The sequence below is a fragment of the Patella vulgata genome, chromosome 8, assembly GCF_932274485.2.
Source record: "Patella vulgata chromosome 8, xgPatVulg1.2, whole genome shotgun sequence".
Lineage (NCBI taxonomy): Eukaryota > Metazoa > Mollusca > Gastropoda > Patellidae > Patella > Patella vulgata.
In genome coordinates, this window is record NC_065886.2 from 29,641,104 (window position 1) to 29,661,436 (window position 20,333).

General features: G+C 34.7%; 1 protein-coding gene across 7 annotated transcripts in view; it reads right to left on the reverse strand.

Annotated features, from left to right (window-relative positions):
* Positions 1–1,174: 1,174 nt before the first annotated feature.
* The window catches only part of LOC126829315 (restin homolog), a 111,095-nt gene continuing 91,936 nt past the window's right edge, over positions 1,175–20,333 (reverse strand). For all 7 annotated transcript variants that reach the window (XM_050559092.2, XM_056102649.1, XM_050559091.2 and 4 more), the window contains 10 exons: positions 15,863–16,110; positions 14,894–14,975; positions 14,143–14,364; positions 13,462–13,517; positions 12,818–12,923; positions 7,829–7,902; positions 6,936–7,034; positions 6,511–6,630; positions 5,583–5,680; positions 1,175–4,522 (listed from right to left, as the gene is read on the reverse strand). In XM_050559092.2, the coding sequence (XP_050415049.2) occupies positions 3,841–4,522; positions 5,583–5,680; positions 6,511–6,630; positions 6,936–7,034; positions 7,829–7,902; positions 12,818–12,923; positions 13,462–13,517; positions 14,143–14,364; positions 14,894–14,975; positions 15,863–16,110 (1,787 nt within the window). In that variant the 3' untranslated portion in view covers positions 1,175–3,840. The remainder of the gene's footprint in view (positions 4,523–5,582; positions 5,681–6,510; positions 6,631–6,935; positions 7,035–7,828; positions 7,903–12,817; positions 12,924–13,461; positions 13,518–14,142; positions 14,365–14,893; positions 14,976–15,862; positions 16,111–20,333) is intronic.

Here is a 20,333-nt window from a genome sequence, read left to right on the forward strand (position 1 = left end):
CCGCTGCCCGGGCAAAATTTCCCTCATAGCACACTGTATGGCGTATGCCCGTCTTCATTAGCCCAGTATAGGAGCAGAACAGTGGGACGTTAAACCCTATTTCATTTCATTTCATTTCTCAACCAGTGTGAATCGGCACACAAATGTGCCACGAGATCTTCTTTAGTGTGCCGCGAAAAACCACATGATCCCAATTGAGTATTCACCGTTGTTCTTTATTTAGGTTGAGTCTTTCTATGTGTCTGTGCCTAGTTTCTGTCTACAGTTGTATGCTGTCTGACTTACCATGTTTTTATTTTGCAAAATTCAAATATTTTTCATATATATTTATATATATTTCTACGTAGACTTCATTTTAAATTCGGTATTTGTGGCTCTTTATTAAATCTTTTAGAAAGCTATCTTGTGGGTAGAAAACAGTGTATTTTAGTTAATTGTAAATCATCGTCTGAATCTGTTTTGTCATCTAGTGTCACTAGGATAATGTCATGTAGTAATTATATCTCAACATCATCCCCCAGCCATTGTGTGCCATTGACCTCCTGTCATGGAAGAGTTTACTCCCCTTTATTAATTATTTAAATTGAGTCTTTTGCTTGGAAATGAAATGGAGTTTAATGTCCTACTGTTCTGCTCCTATTGGTTTAATGAAGACGGGCATACACCATACACTGTGCTATGAGTGAAATTTTGCCCGGACAGTGGCACTACGGCCTACGTGCCTTATATCGAATTCCAACTGTCTTAAGGGATCAGTTACGTGCATACCAATATGTACATGGAACCTCTTATTTTCGTCACTTCCGAACGACTAGACAGCTGTCCTTGTCAGGCCCTCCGTCCTGCATCACTGACATGGGGGAACCACATCGGAAAATCTGGATTAAACTTTCTTAGCCAATGCAGGGCAGGGATCAAACTTTTGCTTGGAATTATCTGACATGTAATCTTTGACTTAGAGACTAGAGAGAGTGAATAAGGATGGCTAATCTCACAACATTTGTTTTTACATTAATTGTATTGTAATCCATACCATCAATGGATAACCAGACAAACCACTCCAACAGAGCAATAGCGTCACATTATTTATTTGGCCCAGTCGACACAGGATTCTTCCCCACAATGCCATTGTAGTTTCACAGGAACTCATCAAAGTATAACAAAAATACTAGTCTGCAACAAGATCACGATTTAATACGATTGACACTATTTAAACTTCAACAAAACAATGAAATCAAAGGTAAAATAGAAATTACAAAATGTCACCTTTTTCTTCTCACATTTCAACTAGCGACTACAGGGGGAGAAAAATGAGAAAATCTATTCTTTTGTAAATAGAAAAAGTTCTGTATTACAGCAACCGTTGAATTATTATTTTGTAATAAAGATAAAGTTCTTTATAATATTATAACAACCAAATTATTCTTCTTCAGGTTGTCTAGACTACAACAATGTAGGCCTATATTTCTGTACCAGGAACTGGATTCAGAGTCCTACTCGTGATGTTCTTCATCTTGCCAGCTAAACTATTCGAAAAAGTCTGAGGCTCCGTCTTCATAATTCCATAATGTCCGCGATAATGGTGCTCTGTTCCTGGTCCATTGTACGCGAGTACTTGTTGAGAGAGAGAGAGAGAGAGAGAGAGGGTTTAACATCCACTCTACATAAAGACAGAATAACTGTACAGTGCAAAGAAAAATAACTAAATCATATATGCTGCCTTAAATATCAAATCAACTAATCACATAATTATTTTATATTTACAGTAGAAATTTATACATGACTCATAATGACACAACAAAACAGTTGCCAGCATTTTTCTAATGTACAGTATTTCTGTTAACAAAATTTGGACAGGTTTTAATATCCGATTGTTTACTAAAATATTTGATGCACATTTTAAACAACAGGTCTTCAACGTCTTCATACGCTACTATTTGACACATTCAATACTACCTGACAGAATCTGTATGCAGGAACAAAATGAGAGCCTTGCCTTGAAGAACCCTTAGACTTTGCTTTATAATTCTTAACAAACTAAATATTCAAAATAATTAAACAATAAATGATATGTCTAATAACTGTCAAAGTGTGTCTTGAAACAAATTTATATATATTACATCTAGTAATTAATGAATATGTATACATTTATAAATTAGATTTTTTTTTAAAAAAAAAAACCAAAAAGATTTCACTGGTTCTTAAAATTTTACTGGGGATATATTGCCATATATTACCACAGTTGCGTTGAACATTGTATGTTTCCGTGGAGACCAAAACTGACCTTTTTTTTATTTAATTATTTCTGTAGTTTTGTAATCGGAGTTCAGCTTTAAGAGCACTTGAGCCCCCAACATCTTGTAACAATAACAAGATTACACAATAAACATATGATATGAGACGTATATTCTTAAAAGTCAGAACTATGAGACATACATTCTCAAAAGTCAGAACTATGAGACATATATTCCCATAAGTCAGAACTATGAGACATATTATATTCTCAAGAGTCAGAACTATTTTAATAAACTTCCTACACTAACATAAATGGATTTCGGTAACAAATAATCTTGAAATGACAGAGACAGATAAAGTAAATTAACCAACAAATTGTCCATGGATCAGAAATCATTTGATAGTACAATTAAGTACTGGTATCGAAATAGGTCAACATGTTTGTTGGTGATCTGCACAATTACAGTAAATTTAATTCACAAGGATCAGAAATCAGGTGAGATACAGACAGTACAATTAAGTAGGCCTACTAACATTCTCCCTTGTAATCTGAACATTTCACTGTCTTAATAATTGCATTATGTAAGATTTAGATAAAAAGCTAACAATTGTCTGTATAGTAGTTTAAAAATAGATAATGAAAAATGAATATATTGAAAATTTCATTCAAATTATTTCATTTTGAGCCAAGTTATGAGTGTTGGAAGATGTTGCGTTGATTGTTAATTATTGTAGCAATGGTACTGGACAAACAAGACTAATAAAGATTTAGCTCTTACATAATGTATCGTAAGAAATAAATGATAGTGGCGGTCATTATATTTTTACTTAAAAACATTTTTATCTACATGTTTTCTAAAGGCCAATATATTCCATGGCAGAATCTCTGTCTTATATAATACATATCTAGACTAATCATTATTAAATTATTAAAATTAAATAAACTCTCTACTTTGACCAGCTGAAATAAATGCTTCCTGCGGAACAAATTCTGACTTATTGATTATTGATTAATTTACAGTGATTGATTGATTTCATATGAAATCTGATTGATTATTGATGTCATATACAATCTTAATCAATTTACACTATATTCAAAATTCACTACTTCAATATATATCTATCATTTAAACATCATAATATCAGTCACTAGTATAAATAGGAATGGACAGCAATTTAAAACTGTCATCTGTATAAATAGATCTATCCTCAAAATACCATGCTTTTTTCTTTTGTTCTACATAACTTTATGTAGAAACTCACAGGTGTATAGATAAATTCCACTTTAAATGATTGTCTATTTGCATTATTAACACCCTGGAGTCAGCCCAGTCTTAATCTAGACATTATTAACACTCTAAGAGTCAGCACTGTTTGTATCTAGAATTAAATCATTCTCAAGGTAACACATTCATAACTATTTCTCCTTCGAAATATTCAGTGTGTTGGGGTTTTTTTCGTTTTTTTTTACACAAATTGTAACTATAGGTGGAGACATTTTATAAAGAAATTTACAAATTTGTTTCTCTTGTTTCAGACTGCTCTTTTACTGTCCTAGTGTCCGAGTTATCAAGCTACAACTAAACAATCTTTGGGGGAAATAAATTACACATCTGTTTCTACTTTCACAGCCCCGTCATCTTCTTCTACAATGTTTCGTTTTTGTTTTTGCGGACTTTCGAATACTTCTGAGTCCGATAAACAGGGTGAGTTTGAATTAATGGACACAAGTGAGTCTTCTAACGCTGCGACACCAAGTTCATTTAAAGACACAGACAGTTCATTATCTGTACTGTCTGAGGGAGGTAACTCCGACCCAACACCAGACAACTGCGATTGATTCCCATCCGATAATTCCAATGACCTTGACATTGGAGAATCTTGTCCGTTTTTATTGGGAGATAAATGTCTATTAGGACTTGATGAGTTTGAGTTTTTCTTATCGACCACAAAAGTTTGCGAACGTCGATTAATTTTACGTTCCAAAGTGTCATCTGTAGCAGACTTCCTGTCACCATTTGCCCTTCCTGATCGCCTGCTTGGTGATTGGTCATCATTGTCAAAAGGTGATCGCGTTTTTCGACGTAAATCTGGAGAACTACATTCACTGCCGGGAGGAGATCGACTTATCTGACGTTTAAACAAACTTTCTTGACTTGCGGTCATCACGTCCGGTGATGCTGCCAATTTGTACATCAATTCCTCGTAATCCATCGACAATCGCTTGTTAGCTTTGGATTCCTTCGCATATTTTGTCATCAGAATCTGAACCTTGTCATGGAGTTGTCTAAGGAAGAAACAAAAATGAAATATTAGTAAAAGATAAAATCATATGCATCAGGAAATATCATTTGCACTTCCAAATTCCCCGAAAGAACCTCGGCAGCTCAGTGAGCAGGGTGCCGACTCTCTAACCAGGGGGTCTGTGGTTCAATTTCTAAAACATTCATGAAGCTTAAAGATACATTATGGGAGATTAAATAAAGAGCTAACAGTTCTCAATATAATAGTTAAAAACTAAATAATGTAAAGGGAATTTGCTAAAAAATTCAGTCAAATTGGTCCACTCTGAACCAAGATTTTAGCAATTGAATTCTTGGCCTAACCTCGATCATCATTACTAAAGTCAGTATGATAAAAAACATAGTCTATTTCATGATTAAATTAGAATGGAAGTTGAACAGCAAATCAGAACCTAATCCAATAAACATCACAGGCTAGCAATGCCATTGAGAGTTGATTATGGTCTGGATAAGTTAATTAATGTCTAATTAATAATTTAGAAAACATTTCAGGCCTAAAGAAAGACCTGCAATAGGCAGATTTAGCTCTTCCATAATGTATGATTAAGTTAGGATCCCACTATCAAGATTCACGTTATGATTGAAATCATGGTTTTAATCATGGAGTAATCATAGTTATCCTATCAGGTCCTATCATATATTGTGGTCAGTCGTAGCAATCGTATTGATCATATTGAAACGTATCCCAACGCTTCTGCGCATACCAGATCGTGGACTCAGTAGGGACAATCCTATCGTAACGCATCACATGACAGTGGAAACCTAGCATTAGAAGAAATCCCCACTGAATTACAAGTTATCTCAAAGATTTAATCATTGAACAGAGAAATGGGTTTTAACATCCACTCTACACAAACTAGGTCATTTCGAGACAAACATATGGTTCAATTTTATTTCAGTAAGTCTCATGCACATAGCTGTATTTAAAAGTGGAAGGTAAACCCAATCTAACATGCAAGCATTACACCATTCAACCACCCAATTCCCCCCTTTTTAAGCATTGGATGCTCAGAATAGTTATCCAACAACTTAATGAAATCTTACTTTTCATGTCCACTCTTGATGTTAACAATGGCATCCAAATTCTCAATCTTCTGTTGAAGGGAGATAATCTTCTCTCGAGCAATTGGCAGTTCATCCAACTGAAAAAAAGAAACAACAAATAAAACTATTGGGATTACACTTGTGCCTGAATGGCCATAATATCTAAATCTTTTAGGAGGGTGGGGATTACACTTGTGCCAGAATGTCCATAAATATCTTAATCTTTTAGGAAGGTGGGGAGGAGCAGTGTGTCTATAAATGTTTAAAGAGAGAGAAATGGGGTTTAACATCCACTTGACACAAACTGGGTCATTTTGGGACTAACACGTTTCAATTTTATTTCAATAATGTGTTTTCGCCCAGGGGTCTTAATAAGCAGTAAGAGCAAACCGGAGGACACGGAAAAAACCGATGACGGTGGACAGACGACAGAACCCAATTGTCATGTACAACTTGACAACCATGTCACTTGACTCCATAACAGTGCTGCTGATCTAATGTGCACACAAATCGAAACCATGACAGAATGACAGATCTACTAGTTTCGTGCGCACAACTTAAACAATGAGATCGCCCCCCCCCCCCCCACAATGTTTAGCAGGATAAGAATGCGTTTCCAGCTAAGGTTATATTGTAGACAAGAAACTTGCATGAATAGCCAGTCGTAAGGGATGGTCTCTTCTAGTGTAAGTTGGAGATAGAGGGGCGATTAAGAAGATTTACCGACACTATTTTACTTTAAGGCGCAAACTTGCCTTGTCCAATAAACAATAAAGAAGGCATCTGGGTACAAATAGGGCAATGCCTAATCTGGATTGCCGAGTAGATGGCGTCCATAAACATTACACACTCTTGTTTGCATTGCCATCTGAGCTTCATGTCCATTTTGTCCACAATCACTGTTTAGATATTTATTTAAAAATCTCACCTGTTTTTCTAAGTCCATGTTAACTTTTCTCAGCTTCATGATCTCTTCATTTCTCATTTCTACAACTGTTTTCAAACTTTCCACTTCCTCAGGCAAATGTCTATAGGGTGCTAACGCCATCTTTAAACAAACAAAACTATTACTACAATCAGACATTTTAGGGGATTTTGCCTTTAAAACAAAAGTTTGCTGCTTTATGAAGGGTATGTGGAAGCAAACTCTGACATTTCTCATGATAAAGGGTGGAAGCAAACCTCAACATTGCTCATGATAAAGGGTATATCTAACGCTACTAAAGTTTTTGATGGATAGAATTTTCAGTTTAGATTATATTATAAGGGAATTTCGATCCAACCAAATGACTTGACTCTGTTCCTTGTCAGGTCCTTCCTTCCTACATTTACTAATGATGACAAATGTCTTACCTGAACTTTCACATCTGTGTCTCTGAACAAAGCTTCCTCACTTTGTTTCGCTCGATATTTTAACTCATCGCATTCTCTTCTTAACGTCTCGACTTTATCCTGTAGAAAATAATATGGAAAAGGATTGGAAAAATATCTAAACCATCAAATCACCTCATGATCAATCTAACAATTTGGAAACCATATATTTTAGAAATGAAATGGGGTTTAATGTTCTACTGTTCTGCATCGACTGGGCTAATGAAACGAGCATTCGCCATACAGTGAGCTGGGAGACATTTGCCTAGACAAAGGCACTGTGGCCTACTGCTATATCAAATTCAAACTCTGTATTTAGTGCCACTAGGATAATGTCATATAGTAATTATATCTCAACATTATCCTCCAGACATTGTGTGCCAATGACCTCCTGTCATGGAAGAGTTTCCTCCCTTTTATTAGTTATTTGAATCTTTTGCTTGGAATTATGGGCTAATGAGCGGGCATTCGCCATGCAGTGAGCTGTGAGAGATATTTGCCCAGACAGAGGCACTGTGGACTACTGCTATATCAAAGTCCAACTGTCAAGGGTTCTTTAACGTGCACATTGTCTCTTGCCAGGCCCGCCATCCTGCACCACTCACAAGGGGAAACCACACCGAAAAGTCCTGATGAACTTTCTCGACAAACATTAGGATTGAACACAGGGCCTTCATGAGAGTGAGCCAACATCTTACTGACTGAGCCATCATGGGTCCCCATATATTTTAGACATGAGAGGTTAATTCTGAATAGAATAAAGATGAATAAAATCATGACTTTCAAGACTGGAATAATTTCGGAGTAACACTATAAACTTACAATCATTAATAACAGAGAACATTTTTAGTCAACGTTTCATTAGAATAACTTACCCCAAGAGAACATTTAATACATTCAAATCTGTGTGTTATATCTTCTAACTTATCTCGGTGTTGTTTGTGGAGTTCTAAAACAAAAAATGCAAATAAATTTAAATGTACTGCGAAAAGAAAAATGTACCATACATGAATGTTTGAAAACACACATGAACATTAAATAGCCCAAAAGACATTGAATGAGCACAGTTATTTAAAATAAGGTCCTTCCGAGAGTTCATTGTATTATATGAAATAAAAGTTAATTTCTTGAAACTTGTTTTTTTTTTTAGAAACATAGGAATTGTTTTTTTCGGAAAATCACCTTAAATGAAAACTAATAAAGACACACAGAAATAATCCTTACATCGTAAACATTGATTTAGGGTTAATAATATCAAAATATTATTATTATCAAGGGTTATAACTCTATAATTAATTATTAGAAATTGTTCAAATTTCACAGAATTTCTTTGTTAAGCTTGTCTGTAACAATGTTAAATTTCAATATATAAAGATGCCTTTGTATGCCTGATCTAATGCACAAGTAATTTAATGTTTTTATAGTTATATCAGTTACTATTTTATTCATAACTACAACAAAGATGCATTGTTCATATTCTCTATCATGTATCCAAAAATTGTATGGGAAAAATACATTAGACCAAATGATCCAAAATATCAAATAGAACAGAATTCAAAGATGGATTATGTAAGAGCTAGATCTGCCTATTGCAGGTATTTTTTTTTAGCTTCAATTAATAAATAAATTATTAATGAGGCATTTATTCACATAAGCCCATAATCAACCACCGTATGGCAGTGATATTGAATGGATTAAAAGAATCACGTCATTTAATAATTTAAGTTTAACATAGATAATCAAGACTTTAGCTTATTGTTGCAGCAATGGTTGTTGGCAATCAAGACTATCTTGTCAAACCTTCAAACATCAATAACTTCCAGCTCCAGAACGGCCAGCTCTTTATTTAAGTCTTACATAATGCATCTTTAAATATTATAGCAAGAATGGCCAGCTCTTTATCTACGTCTTACATAATGCATCTTTAAATAATATAGCAAGAACGGCCAGCACTGTATCTAAATCTTACATAATGCATCTTTAAAGTATTATAGCAAGAACGGACAATTCTTTATCTAAATCTTACATAATGTGATAATGCATCTTTAAATATATTTTTACCTCTAACATTAGATAAGATATTTCTATAACTAACTGTTTCTCGTTTCGATGACATTTTTAACAAATTCGATACAAATTTCATTCTTTAAGCACTCTTTTCTGTATTTTACATAATTTCTATATTTACATGTAACTACTATCCATGGATATTTTTCTGTGCAATGAAATATTCTGAATAGACCAGTTTTATTCCTCACTGATCAAATACAAAACGTTTAAGGTTCGGTATTGACAGGGTTCATAAAGACAGGAACATGTATCACAGACTGTACTTGGAAGTTACATCAAATCAATTTTACTACGATTGAGGAACACAATGATAATGATGTCACACAAATCTCTATGAAAATACCCAAGAAAGCAATCAAAATGATTTTACTATGATTGAGGAGCATAACTGTATTTAAGTTACATAAAGCCTTATGAATACACTGAAGAAAACACCAAAACGATTTTACTGATGAACACAGTTGATGAACACAATTATATTAAAGTTACATAAATATTTATGAAATACTGCAGTAGAAACCACCAACAAATTATCTTAGAATAAATAATTTTGTTCCTTTTTAAGAAAATATTTGTTATGTGTATTTTTCCACGCTACAGATTATGCCCATTTTGTATTTGTGAGTAGCAAACTACACTCTAAATGAATTCACAAGTTGACAAGGGGGAGAGCAAACAATCACACCAATGTCAGAGGCTGAAAGAGGGTTCATAATTCAAACAATCACAGCAAGGTCAGAGGCTGAAGAGGGTTCATATTCAAACACAAATTGTTGACTATCTTCTCAAAAAGATCTTTGAAATGTTGTAAGTAAAATATTCAACTGTTGGGTTAAAATGATTGTTCTAATTCCTCTATCAACACACATAAAACTAAATTTGCAAAATAACAAGTCCTTTTAAGCAATTCCTTGGATTGTCATAAACAGAAAATATATGAACTGTTAATAATTCCAACATCAGGTAACATAGCATTAGAATGTGCTACAACTAAACCACAGCTAAATGTTTATAGTATTATCTGTAAATTGATGCACTTATTCTGAATTTCTAATTTTTATCTCCAATAAAAGTTGAATCTTAATGCAAATATTGCATCCTAACAACGACATCAAAAACCGCTAATTATTGTGTTACATGTCGAGTAGGATCAAACTTGCCTACAAACCCAGTAAATTAGTTATTAAAATATTCACAGTGCATGATGTTACATGTAGGTCTACAATCCCTATCACTACTACAAACTTCCACATACAGGGGTTTTAGATGATTGACTACTACATAGTAGGTATTTCATTGTCTACACAAATTTAAAGGGGCACTCTCACCTAATTTTATTTAAAACTAAATCTCTATTTATATTTTTTCTCCTAATGATTATGGATATCCATATTTTCATCTAATTATCTGTGAGTCCGTAATATCAATGTTATAAAGATATATTTTAAGTTTCATCAAAATCGGATAAAGGGTCCACAACCTTGGTATTACGTACATACTTTTACACTATTTGCCTACAAGGATCGGCCATCGGTTTCAGTTCGATTTTCATGAAAATTCGAACCCAACCGACATTACGGTGTAACAGTGATATATTCAAACGTTTTTTTTAAATCGGATAATAATTGTAATCTCTTGAGGAACCACAAGCTAAAAATGTGATTTTTCGTACAATCAGGAGCCATAATTCAGATAGTTCAATTCGATAAGCGCGAATATCGAAAGGAAACAAGATCTTGTATTTAAAGTTTTATCAAAATCGGATCATAGCTGTGACCTCTAGAGGGTCCACAACCTTGATATACCATATTTTTAGACTATTTGCGTACGAAGAGTGGCCATTTTGTCCAACAGTTTTGGTCCGATTTTCACGAAATTTGAACTCAATCATGATTACGGTGTAACAGTGATATATTCGAACGTTTTTTTTACATTGGATAATAGTTGTGACCTCTAGAGGGACCACAAGCCAAAAAACATGATTTTCGTACAATCAGGGGCCATAATTCAGGAAGCTACGATAGGAACCAAGATCCCTTGGTTATAAACATACATTTCTAGTTTCATTAAAATCAGAAGAAAATTGTTATCTCTAGAGTGCCCACAAGCTAAAATGTGATTTTTCGAACAATCGGTGGCCATGATCCATAAAGTTATAGTCCAATACATGCCAATATCATAAGGAACCAAGATCTTTGGAGATAGACCTATATTTCAAGTTTCGTCAAAATTGGATAAAAATTGTGACCTGTACAGTGTCCAAAAACAAATTGTGGACGGATGGACAGACAGGGGCGATGGACGTATAAAAATATCAAAACAATTGAATGGATCCAGAGGCCAGAAGTAAATGTCTACTGCGTAGAACAGTCCTGGGCCTGATACATGAAATGCATTTAGTTTTTTTTCAACAGATAAATGTTCTGATCTTGGAGCGTCACAGCCTCTTTAATAACAAAATGAAGTATTTACACATACTGAAGACTATGCTAATTGTGCTATTGAAACATCTATTCATTTACAATATCCAATGACCTTTGACATATAGACTCAATATACCTTTACAATATCCTATCACCTATGAACTCTACCAATAAAGAACACCTATTGTACCTTGTATTACATTGTCAACTAATGGTTTTATAGGTGACTACCTATAGTGTAACTTACAATATTCCCTAGTCTATAATATTATATTACATAGCCCCTACCTGTTATCAAATATCTTTATTAAATAGACCAAACCATTCAGTAGAATATCACTCCTTTAATTTAAGGCTAAGATATCCTATGTCTCGACTAATTATTCTCCATTAGCCCTTTGTTAAAAATGGTTATTGACTCAAGTTTCCATTTGAAGGAAAATCTCATGTGTATACAAATTGTTAGCTATATCAACTTTCCAAATAAAGATAGGTTGCCAGGCATGGAAACATACACCCACAGCTGCTAATTAAGTCGTCCTAGCTATCCACAAAGGTTGCCGCATAATATACCATGGATCACAACCGTGAACAGGAATAATAATCAGGCCATCTACTGTCTTTAGTTGAACTACTATGGCATAATTTACGTCAATATAACTTGGCTCTGTTTATATTGACCAATTAGATTACCGGTAGTTACCCGGTCCTGTGCAAGTAGGTATCTTGTAAAGTTTTGATTTTAAGTAAACAAAACGCCAAGAAATGTACAATATTTCTGAAATGTTTCCTCAGACGATCCTTAATAACACAACAAGCATCAATTGTAAATTCCACCATTAAATACTGTACCAAATACAAAATTTATAAATTCAACCATTTGCTTTCCTATGTCAGACCCACGAACAAACCATATCTATATAAATGTGACAGTCCCAGCCCTTTCCTATAACAAACGCACAAACAGCCTTATCTATATAGATGTGACAGTCCCAACCCTTTCCTATAGCAAATCCACAAACCTCCCTATCTATATAGATGTGACAGTCCCAGCCCTTTCCTATAGCAAACCCACAAACCTCCTTATCTATATAGATGTGACAGTCCCAGTCCTTTCCTATAGCGAACCCACAAACCTTATCTATATAGATGTGACAGTCCCAGTCCTTTCCTATAGCGAATCCACAAACCTTATCTATATAGATGTGACAGACCTGCAGCCTATAGCAAACCCACAACAAACATAATCTTTATATGTGTAACAGACCCAGCCCTTTCCTATAGCGAACTACAGATGTAACGGACCCAGCCCTTTATATACATGCAACTGAACCAGCCCTTTATCTATATAAATATAACGGATCTACTAACCTTCCATTTGTATGTCATGCTTATTTCTTAATTCTTGGATTTCTTCCAGATGTTTTACACGTAACATATCCAATCTACTCTGTGATTCAAACTTCATATCAGCAATCTGAACAAAAATCAAATTTATTATCATATTTTGTATAACCACTCTTTGTCATTGTTATCAATAATCTAGTTTTTAATGCCATTTCTCGGTATAATCTATAAGTGTACTCAGACTGACTATTTCATTAAGAAAACAAAAACAAAATATCAACAGAAGATAAATTCCCGCATTGGATTCAACTGGATAAAAAGAAGCCCCATCGAAAGATTTTTTTAAAAACATGTATAGGTGATGTTGGTTCACTTATGTCATCTTTGTGGGAATGCCGAATTTTGACAAATTTTTTAATTCTAATATCCATCTTTCCCAATATTGTAGTTTGCAAGAGATTCAAAATCCTTCAAATGACAGGGGATCAATGCCTTTAATGATCTCTCTCAAGGTCATGTAAATAGATTGTTTGGTCATTAAGTAATATCAAACTCCAAAGTCTGAACATGTAACTTATGTTGTTTTTAAATTTTCTGGTAGCAGTAGGGATGTTAATAAGGCACATTATGAAGACTATTGATTATAAAACAATTACAAAAATATTTACCTCTCTTTCACTTTGAACTTTCATAAAATGATGCATTTTTTCATGGTTTTCTTTCACTGAAATTATTACAAAAATATTACTTCGACTTGAAATAAAATAGGGTGTTTATATATTTGTTTAATAATGAGTTTGGGCTTAACATTTGCTTCCACAGAGGATGATATCGCAGACAATTGTTACCTAGGAAACTTCCAGAAGAGCAAGTTGTCTTCTCCATCCCCTTAGTTTTGTTTATTCTTCTTCTTCTAATAGTGTTTATTATGCTTAGTGCATGTGTAGGGATTGTTCCTGTGGGAGGAAACCAGAGCATCCAGAGTAAACTCACGATGTTGAGAAGACACAATAGGGATAGAAACCATGACCACAAGCCAGAAGTGATCGACCAGCTACAGTTCGAAGCGCGAAACTCTACAGCACTGGGCCATCCCAATCTCATGAAAGCCTTAGGGATAGAAACCACAATAGGGATAGAAACCATGACCGCAAGCCAGAAGTGATCGACCAGCTACAGTTCGAAGCGCGAAACTCTACAGCACTGGGCCATCCCAATCTCATGAAAGCCTTAAGTTAAAGTTCCTGACTGCTGGAATCCGAACCCAGGATATCTTGATCGAGAATCCAGTGGCCCTTACTGTTCACCTATAACATCCCTTATTATTAATTGAGAAAACAATTACGTACATTTGGCATTTTCTTTTGCATTTTCCGTTTCCACCTTTTCTTTTTGTAATGCCATAGATTTTTCATGCTGCTCTTTCAGTTCTTTGACTGTTGTTTCATGCGTTTCCTTCTCAGACACCATTTCATTTTGTAATTTCGTTAACTCAGATAAAGTTTCTTCGTGTTGTTTTGTTATTTCTGATAATTTCTCCTCTAGTTCCGTTTTCTGTTTTTGGAGCTCAACTGAAAACAGGAATATCAAAATAAATTGCTGATCGAGGAATATTTCTGTGAAGTAATAGACTTTTGGGAATTAATTGGAATGGAATAAGTTTTTATTTATTTATCAATCGTTTATTGTTACTATTCTTACTTGTACAATGTAACAGATTATTCCCCCTTAGGCCTAGCTCACAACCCCTCGTACGTGTTTTGACACACACAGGATGTAGTGATTGGTAGCTTACAGACCAGCCGCAAGAAACCAAGTGAAAATTTTGTATGTACATGACCAATAGTCTCTAAAACCAGTCCGAGATCTTCTATGGTGCCGAGCACACGCAAGTGGTTTCTCGTGTAGACTGTCAGTAGTAGCACTTATGGGGGTTGTGATGTAGGCTTTACATATGAATATGAAGCAATCAGACAAACTAATTGGACTATTTTATTTCTATATAAATTATTTTGACATTTAATTGGTTAACTGGAGTCCCTTTTGTTAACAGGGCTTGTTTAAGATGCAATATTCTAATAATGTAATATTGTAACTAACCTATTTGTTCTTGGGCTTGTTTCTGTAGTTCTTGTGCTTCTTTTAAATCTGCTGTTTTTTGAGGGCAAGAAAAGGCATCCAACTACAAGGGAAAAAAAATGAAATTGGGTTTAAATTTCATATTGGGTTTAAATTAAATTTCATATTGGGTTGATCTTCATACATGATCTATGAGCCTAGTCAAGTTCTGGTGGAAAATTTGGAGACTATCACATGATTCATGTTTTGCTTTAATTCATTTGTACAAAAGGAGACAGACTTCAAACAGAACTCCCCTCTCACTGGTGAATTTAGCTTTCGTCATAGACAGAAGCAGCACTGTCTGGGCAAAATTTTCCTTCATAGCACACTGCTGAGACTCGAGAGAGAGAAATGGGGTTTAACATCCACGTGACACAAACTAGTTCATTTTGGGACTAACATATGGTTCAGTTTTATTTCAATAATTCGCTTGCACGTATGGCTTTTTAGCAGTGGGAGGAAACCAGAGGACACAGAGAGAAAACCCACGAGGTTGTACATGCGACCCTACGCCTTGTCACATAAAAGCGGGGATTAGAAACCATGCCACTTGACTCTATGACAGACCTTATGATCTAACATGCATGTGTTAAACCATTCAGCCTCCCAACCTCTGGTTTTCATAAGCCCAGTTGTTGCAGAAAAGTAAGACATTAACCCGTTAAGCGTGACGATTTTAAAGCGTTAACTACCGCCAATAGTGTTATTAATTTGACGAAGTGACGAAGAACTATGTACTATGTTCTAAGAACAGGTTGGGGAAAATACCTCCAAGGCGTAATATTACGCCCTACACACAGTGAGTGGCAGTTGTCCAGGACGTTATATAATGACCTACGCACTTGAACGGGTTAAACCCCATTTGATGACACATTTCACTACATGGAGGTTTCCACTAAACCAACTAAATCTGTCAAAATTAAAACAAAATTTAACGTATATATGTACCTCCTGTGTTAGATATTTGATTAAACACGTCATGGCATCTAGAGCTTGCGTTGTTGACTTTAATTCTATCTTGACCATATTTAACTCTTTCGTTCTCACTTCACACAGGGATTCCAGTCGCGTAACTTCCTTTGACGAGGTTGATCGAAACGAGTTGGACACACTGCCAGATTGTTCTTTGGTCGTTGGTTTTCCATAGCCAGCACTTCTACCGGGAGTATTCTGAAGAGTTCGATTGCGATTCTGATCTGTAATGACAAAAAATATAAACATTTGAATTTAGTGTATACAAAACTAATTTTTAATGGAAGTGAGTTGGAGGTCGGATATTAAAACAATGAATCTGAACCTGAAATTTGAATTTTTCTAATATCTAAAAGAAAATATTACATCAAAAAAATATGGTATTCAATTACAGGATTTGACAATTTATAATGTTTTGTTTCATTTAATAACCCTCTGATTTATATCATGATATGTGTTAAATATTTTGTAGCCAACTTAATACATGTGATATATAAGGTATGTCATTCAATATGAATTTAGTAGCCACTTTAAGTTGATAATAAGTTTAATGTTATAGAGGTTGTACTAAGTACAAGGAATATACATTATATATATAAACAATATACACTAATCAATCAGCATAATCTATGGTAGGAATTCTGGTTGGGTGGAAATCTTGGTACCATTCCAAATCTCATAATTATCGTCTATATCATACATACCATCATACACCCACTCTCACTGTCCGTGTAAATGAAATGAAATGGGGTTTAACGTTTGACTGCTCGCCTCTGACTGATGAGTTAATGGGCATAAGCCATACAGTGTGTGCTATGAGGGAAATTGTGCCCGGACAGCAGCACTATGGCCTACTCTTATATTGAATACCAACTGCCCAGGGATCTTTTCTGTGCACGCCAATCGGTACACAGGACCTTGGTTTTTCGTCCCATCTAAACAACTATCCTACAACACACGGGAACCACACGGGACCTACAGGTTAGCAAGCCAATGTCTGACTTACTGATCATGAGCCACCATTATTCTCTTACTGTCCATGTATTTAAATATTAATGTGACCCTGATTCTTAGAAAAGAAATGAAATGGGGGTTCAGAGTTCTACTTTTGCACCAACCGGGCTAATGAAGACGGGCATATGCCATGCTGTGTGCTATGAGGGAAATTTTACCCGGACAGCAATGGGATTCCAACTGTTCAGGGTTCTTTAACGTGCGCGCACACATCTAGACAGGACCTAACCGTCTCAATAGAATTTTCAAGATATATTACCTATAGGCTGCTCTATAGACCACTCTCGGGATTTAAACAAAACGTCAACATACGAAAATCTACGTTTCATTTCGTACATTTTCTCTTTTCTTGTGATTTTACTTTCCTTATAAATAATTAAAAATGACACAGACCAGAATTGTTCAGTTCAAGAAGCACATGAAACTACTGTTTAAAGACTAAAAATGGACGCACGTTTAGATCACAAAGAAAATATCTGACTCAACTTGGAACTACTATTTAAAGGTCTTGTAAAAGATACGATTATACATAGTTTCGTAATGATCCATGGGTTGATAAAAATTAATATCCAATATACATATAACTTATATATTTGGCCAAATTTTTTTTGATTTCAATTGTCTGCATCCAAAATATTTTGTGTTTTTAATCCAGCTGCTTAAAGAAATCAAAATGTAAATCACATCAGCTATAAAATTCACATAACACTCTTAAAACTGTCTGGTAAAAGTCTGCCAATATTTGAATATCAACTGTATATTTTTTTAATAAATTTCCTCACAAACGAAATAGGAGAGAGTCAAGTAGCTGTGAGAAATGTACATCAACTCTGCGGGGAATCCTGGACATGAAACACAGCTCCACACACACACACACTTAAAAGGGATCATCCTAAAATAACAAACTTCAAGGTCTTACAACTTGTCCAGTCTACGATAACACATGTTTTCTTATTGTCACCTTTTATTAGCCTTATTGTTATTTAGGTTTGTCTACAATGCCTCATTAGCACAATAGAATAAACTTCAAACAATGGTATAAACATAGGATAAGAGAGTCTGATCACATTTTATCTTAAAAGATGTCGGTCAACCCTTTTACCTGTATATGGAGTATAATCATATCAAAACAGAGGTAGAGAAATGAAATTTAACGATTTAACGTCCACGACTCTCCCCCCCCCCCCCGCAACCTCTTTTCATATCAAAACAGGTTAATCCTTTAAACTTTGCTAAGAACTGATTAGGTTTGTTATATTATCAAACTATATATTTATACATGTACTATTTTCTTTAGTGAGAGACAAATGGGGTTTAATGTCCACTTGAAACTAACTAGGACATTTTGGGACTAACATATGGTACAGTTTATTTTAATAATTCACTTGTGCATAGGGGTGTTTATTAACAGTGGGAAGAGACTGGAAGACCTGGAGAAAAAACACAAAGTTGGGCAGGAAACCCTACTCATCATCCCCAACAAGCTTGGGATCGAAACATGCCACTTGACATGAAATGGGGTTTAACGTCCTACTGTTCTGCACTGACTGGGCTAATGTAGATGGGCATACACCATACAGTGTGCTATTAGGGTAGTTTTGCCCAGACAGTGCCACATAGGCCTACTCTTATATCAAATTCCAACTGCCAATGGACCTCGGTTTTCTGTCCCACCAGAACAATTAGACAGCTGTCCTTTTCAGGCCTTCTGTCCTGCACGACTGACTAGAGGAAACCATGTTTGATCTAAAATCACCCAATCCCTCTCATAACAAAACAGGTTAATTCCTTAAAAAATTCTAATAAGTAATTAAGTTTTATTATATTATCAAACTATATGAAGAGATGTAAAACTTCCTAATTAACAAAATATCAGATGCTTAATTACATTATCCAAAATTAAAGAACAGGTATATTCTAGATTTCCTTAATAAAATTAGTAACTGGAAGTAGCTTAACTCCCAAACCGGAAGAGGTAGTCCATCGCCACTGGGCCAGTTACTCCCTGGTCTAAGCTACACCTATACCCCAAATTTCAGCCTCAGGACAGCCATAGTGTATCCACCAACAGTCAGAAATATTCATGATAGAAATGTTTACAGATAGTCTGTATCAGGGATTCCACTTCAGATCTAGTTTCAGTCTTGACAGGCATATATACCACCAACATGGAACCAATGGTCTGTATCAAACTCTATGTAAAAGTGTAAAATCTCAGAATCTATAATGTTATCCAAGATCTATACTAGTAGGGGTTTGAACTCATATCACTATAAGAATGTTAACAATTAGGCTTACAGATAGCTTAGGAAAACAAAATACTCAACATATATATTTGGATTTATAAGAAAATAATGAAAATAAACTAATATTTCTTTAAAATAACTAATATTTATAGATAAAATATTTTAAAAACATATACATGGATTCATAAATAACTAATATTTATATATAAAATACTTAAGAAATCATATTTTTCATATACATGGGGACTAAAGAACTAGTATTTTCATAAAATACTTATAGGAACTAGATGGATTAATAAGGAACCAATATCTATATAAAATACTTACAATTAGGACTTTGTATATATGCTACTAAAACATATTCCATATTAACATCCAGATAGGGAAATATATTATATTTCAACTGGTATTAGGTATATCTTGTTTACACTACTATCAAGTCAGTCAAGTACATCGTCTTGTATTAGGGTTTAGTCAATCAGGACAGTCCCTGGTTACACCTGTTTTAAGGGTTATTCAGGGTCAAGTTAACGGTGCGTATAAGATAGATCTATTGTCAATATTTATATATTTTTATAGTTGAAGAAACAAATACAATATATATATATATATATATGTTAGTATATAGTCAGTAAGTAATAGTCTGTTTTGAGACTAACATGTTTTTGTAATTCTACAAGACAAGGGGGAGAATTTTGCCTGGACAGTAGTTTCCACCTACTAATGAAATAATGAAGGAAGTATAGTCAACTTCATTAACTTAACTAAACGTAAGAGGTTTTTTTTTTCATTTTTCATTTGTAAACCAACAAAGTGGAAAATGAAAGTGTAAAAGAAATGGTTAGCTTTTAGAACATCCCCAATAAGAGCTCCACTTGACACAAACTAGGTCATTTCAGGAGTAACATATCATTCAATTTTATTTCAATACTTCGTTTGCGTGTAGGGGGCTCTTTATCAGTGAGAGGAAACCAGATGACCCTACTCCTTGTCTCGTACAAGCGAGGAATTGGAACCACGTCACAGACCTTCCATCCAATGCACCCACGTTAACCATTCGCCCATCCAACACCCTTAAAGAGAAGTGGAATCAGGTGTTCTAGTAAGTCTGTTATCATAAACTAAAAGTATGACAGAAACGTTTTTTTCACTTGTAAATAAATACCTAACACAGAGAAAGGAATGAG